Below are 5,000 nucleotides of genomic sequence, written 5' to 3' on the forward strand. Positions count from 1 at the left end.
GTGTGTGTATGTGTGTGTGTGTGTGTGTGTGTGGTGGGACAGGATGCTGCTGCGCTACGCCTTCTCGCGCCTGCGCTCCACCCAGGTGGCGGTGGTGCACTGCAGCGCCCAGACGTCGTCGCGCCACGTGCTGCAGAAGCTCACGCAGACGTGCCTGGTCATCAGCTCCAACACGGGCCGCGTGTACCGGCCCAAGGACTGCGAGCGCCTCGTGCTCTACCTCAAGGACATCAACCTGCCCAAGCCCGACAAGTGGGGCACCAGCAACCTCATCGCCTTCCTGCAGCAGGTGGGGGAAGAGATACCCTGGGGGGGGGGGGGGGGGTTTGTGGTTCAGTAACTCCTGTTGTTGTGCATCAGTTAATCCTGCTTCCATTACCATATTAATGGGGCTTCTTGTAGTTGTTGTGATACAGCACATGCTAAAATAAATCTTCACGTCTGCTCTCAGAAGCATCCAGTACCTCGGAGTATATTTTTGTTTGTTTTTTGGCTTTATGGATACAAGTGAAAATAAAAGACTGACAGGAAGCGAGTGGGAGAGAGAGATGGTGTGGGATTGGGAACTAATCCGGGTCTGATTCCCACCCGGGTCCCTGCGGGCACTTGGAATGTTATATGGGCACTGTAGCCAGCTTCACCACAGTGCCCCCCCCCCCGAGGGATCCGGTAGCCTTTTGTTTTCACACTCTGTGTTTACTGTCGTCGCCATGACGACCGTTCCTGCGCTCTCCTCACCTCCGGGTGCTGTTCCCCCTCCACAGGTGCTGACCTACCAGGGCTTCTACGATGAGAACCTGGAGTGGGTGGGCCTGGAGAGCATCCAGATCGTGGCCTCCATGTCCGCAGGGGGCGCTGTGGGCAGACACCTCCTCACCACCCGGTTCACCTCCATAGTGCGCATCTGCACCATCGAGTAAGTGCAGCAGTGGACGAGGTCCTTAAGAGAGGATATACTGGTATACGACACAGAAGTCTCCCTATGCATTCTCTTTCTGCTATACTGCATCCGTCTGTGATATGATCTGCGAAAACCCATCATGTGGTGCACTCACAAATCCATGATTTTTGCTCCGTTTCAACACTCCCTGGTAAACTTTGACCAGCTTAATTAATCTGATATCATCGTAGCAACATTCTGGACACTGTCCCCTAGCAAAATCCTGGATACCATCCTCCCAAAATCTTGGATGTTATGAAGTCATAAGTTGGTAAAATTGCACCATGTAATTGCGTGACATTTGTTTCACTCTCTCTTATAGACAGTTACACTAGTTCTAAATGTAAAGAAGCTCTGTTGTATTGTGTGTTTTGCTACCGCGTGCTCATCATGTATGCAGTAATGTATAGACTCACTCTGTGGTGTGTTTGGTAAACTGCACACCTGTGCTGACCAATGTCCGGTCTCTCCCCCATCTTCAGTTACCCTGACCGGGAGCAGCTGCAGACCATCTACGGTGCCTACCTGCAGCCTGTGCTGCAGAGGACTCTGGGAAATCACGCGGCCTGGGGCACGGCGGGGAAGGTCCACCAGCTGGCCGGCTCCCTGGTGCAGGTGTACGAGCAGGTGGGCAGCTGGAGTTTGGGTCGGCCGCTTAGTAATATACGTTCAACTAGGCGTGATTGACAGCGCTAACTGCATTTACACTAGTTGTGTCCCAGAATGGCCCATCCCTGTGATTGTGTTGCTAGTTTCATGGCCTATGTTCATTATTCTCTGACATGTTGATATCCCAGATCACAGAACACTTCATATAACCAGTACAAATAGCAAAGCTTTTAATTCAATAATCGTGGTAGGGAAGGAAATAATGATATGTATGTTAAAACATTACTATCAAGGTCAAGAGTAATCATTTTTTACCTCGATGCATTTTTATACGCAGTATAATCATTCTTAATGGTGAGGATATCTGCACGGTAACACGATACATGTACCTGAAGTCGATTCACTTTTTGGCACAAAGCTTCTTGATAAAAGTGCACTCATGCTGAAAGACTTTGCTCTGCACAGCTACCCACAATGCACCGGTGAGGGGACCTTCGCCATTTACATGATTTATAATCCCTCTGCCTTGTTTTTACACTGTTTCACACATTTACGCCGTCAGACAGCAACACCTCTATCAGGGTGCCCCCGCTAGCCTTGGGCTGTTTTCGGCTCCGCTGATAAATAGGTGGACTAGGAGTGACAGCTGGTTATCTATGCCTGATAGAGACACTATTATCTTTTAGCCTCCAAACATGAGAGGGTTCTCGCTACCCCAGGAGTGTATCACACGCAGTCTAATTCTGATGCTCAGAAATGATGTGCGTGTGTGTGTGTGTGTGTGTGTGTGTGTGTGTGTGCGTGTGTGTCTGTCTCGGTGTCTGCGTGTGTGTGTGTGTGTGTGTGTGTGCGTGCGTGTGTGTCTGTCTCTCTGTGTGTGTGTGTGTGTGTGTGTGTGTGTGTGTGTGTGTGTGCGTGTGTGTCTGTCTCGGTGTCTGCGTGTGTGTGTGTGTGTGTGTGTGTGTGTACGTGCTTGAGAGAGAGAGAGGGTGAATACATGTACGGCTGTCCCAGGGATGGGATTCAGTGACTGAATAACTGAATATACTGTACTCCATTGTGTGGGACTAAGTGTAATTGCTGTTGTTGCTCTGTCTTTGTGGGCAGGTCAAGGCCAAATTCACAGTGGACGACTACAGCCACTACCTGTTCACGCCGTGCATCCTCACCCAGTGGGTGCTGAGCCTGCTTCGCTACGACCTGACCGCAGGTGAGAGCAGCCTCCCACTCTCGGCCCCTGAGGTCATCTTACCCCGGAGCTCTGCTCCACAGAGCCAGGAAGTGTCCCTAAATGTCCCCGACTGATAACATCAACTAGCTGGCTGCTTGAATTTACATCTCAACAGCTGTGGACTCCCTTAGTAAACTGCAGTATACTCTCTCTCCCCACCTCCACTCAGTACCTCTCTCTCTCTCTGTCTCTCGCTCTCTCTCTCTCTTTCTCTTGTGCTTTTCCGTTCTTCGTCCGCCTCATCATTTCTGCTGTCACACCGGTCCCCTCCACAATATGTTCATGCTGCGATATCGCATCAAATCATTAATTTTAATTAAAAGCGTATACAGGCAAACTTTTTTTTTTCCACTTTGCTCATCATATTTTAACGTTCCTTCCTCCCCCCCCCCCCCCCCCCCCCTCTTTTCCTGCTTACCTCTCCAAAAACGGGGGTATGTATCATCTGCTAATGAGAGAGTTGACTTTCCAAAGCGTATATTTATAGAATAGATATACATATATATATATATATATTTGTCTTGTCCCTCTGGCCACCCCCACTGGGAGACTGATGGGCCTCTGCGTTTATGTTCCCTGCAGGCAAATCCACCACGGCCGCAGACACCGTGCTGGAGATAGTGGCCTACGAGGCCCGCAGACTCTTCAGGGACCGCATCGTCACCGCCAAGGACCTCCACGCCTTCGACAACATCCTGATGTCCGTCATCCGGGGAGACTGGGGCTCCGACGTCCTCGACAGCATGTCTGGTAAACGCGGCGCGGGCCGAAGGCGGGATATAAACGAGGCGGACTCGGTTCTCAGAGTGCGATACGGTGTCGGGAAAGGGGCTTCTGATGTAGCTGATAGCGGATTGGTTTTAAAGACACACACCGCACTCACAACCAGAGGATGTGTTAAGGTGCCAGCGATTACATTGATTGAGCAATCAATGTAATCCCTGGCACCTTAACACATCCTCTGTTTGCAGCACTGATCCTTACAAGGACCTCATGATGGATCTGGCCCTGAAAGTAGACCCAAAGTCATTTACTGTCTAGAAAGTTGTTTTGTTCTGTCTACTAGACTTCTGTTGTCTCTTTTGGGATGTCGTGTTCAACAGTGTTAACATGTTGGGTTAGTTTGTTGCTATAGAGACGGTGTAGTGAGCCTCTGCCTTTGGTCATGTGATCTGCAGACACCTTCTATGTGACGTGGGGAGCGGCCCATGAGGTGGGGGCCGTCATGGCTCCAGGACAGTCCCTCCCCCCTCACGGAAAACCGCTCGGACGCCTGGACTCGGCTGACCTCAAGGAGGTCATCCGCAAGGTCGGTACAGTGCCCCTTTGACCTGTGCAGTTGCTTTTGGGTTTAGTGGAATGCACTGTAATGCATGAGTTTTGCTTTCTGCCAGATAGCAACAGAAACAACAGCGCTATTTATAAATGGCCCACTATAATGGGAACTCACAGAAATGGGAGCTCATTATTTTTTAGCACCTTTTGGGGTTTTAAGGAGGCTGTTCATCTACCATGACCTAAGTTTAATATTATGAGAATATCAGAAGTTTGTCTGAATTTGTGAGTTTTTCGGCAAACAACATTTTGTTTTTTATCAATAATATAACTCTTACAGTGCCTCCAACTCTTTGAGATAATGTCCTGTCTCTACTGAATTTGTGAGTTTTTAGGCAAACAACAAAATGTCGTTTTTTATCAATAGTATAACTCCTACAGTGTCTCTAACTCTTTGAAATACAGTATGTCTTGTCTCTACTGTCCCCCTGACTGGGTTTGTTTGTTGCAGGGTATCCTGATGTACGGGCGAGACAACCGTGAGCTGGACATCCTGCTGTTCCACGAGGTGCTGGACTTCATGTCCCGTGTGGACCGGGTGCTGAGTCGGCCCGGCGGCTCCCTGCTGCTGGCCGGACGCAGCGGCGTGGGCCGGCGCACCGTCACCTCGGTGGTCAGCCACATGCACGCCGCCACCCTCTTCACCCCCAAAGTGTCCCGCAACTACGCCCTCAAGCAGTTCAACGCCGACCTCAAAACGGTAGACGCCCCCGCTCTCGCTCTAAACCCTTAGTCACTTAGTCCCAGAACTCCGTCTCCCAGCTTACCTCTGGTTCACTAGTTCCTATTGAGGATCTCATCTGTCAGTTTCTATAAATCCCTCAATAGGCTCCTTTTTTTCACTTGATTATAACTCTATTTGCGTTCACTGGCGCGTGAGTACTT

At 50.1% G+C, this 5,000-nt stretch overlaps 1 protein-coding gene across 1 annotated transcript in view; it reads left to right on the top strand.

The window, feature by feature from the left end:
- The window catches only part of dync2h1 (dynein cytoplasmic 2 heavy chain 1), a 135,490-nt gene that overhangs the window by 41,109 nt on the left and 89,381 nt on the right, over positions 1 to 5,000 (top strand). Inside the window, exons 41-47 of the mRNA XM_062551939.1 lie at positions 43 to 289; positions 765 to 916; positions 1,423 to 1,567; positions 2,657 to 2,759; positions 3,363 to 3,530; positions 3,959 to 4,089; positions 4,567 to 4,815. Coding sequence (XP_062407923.1) covers positions 43 to 289; positions 765 to 916; positions 1,423 to 1,567; positions 2,657 to 2,759; positions 3,363 to 3,530; positions 3,959 to 4,089; positions 4,567 to 4,815 — 1,195 coding nt within the window. The remainder of the gene's footprint in view (positions 1 to 42; positions 290 to 764; positions 917 to 1,422; positions 1,568 to 2,656; positions 2,760 to 3,362; positions 3,531 to 3,958; positions 4,090 to 4,566; positions 4,816 to 5,000) is intronic.

The sequence above is a fragment of the Sardina pilchardus genome, chromosome 13, assembly GCF_963854185.1.
Source record: "Sardina pilchardus chromosome 13, fSarPil1.1, whole genome shotgun sequence".
Lineage (NCBI taxonomy): Eukaryota > Metazoa > Chordata > Actinopteri > Clupeiformes > Clupeidae > Sardina > Sardina pilchardus.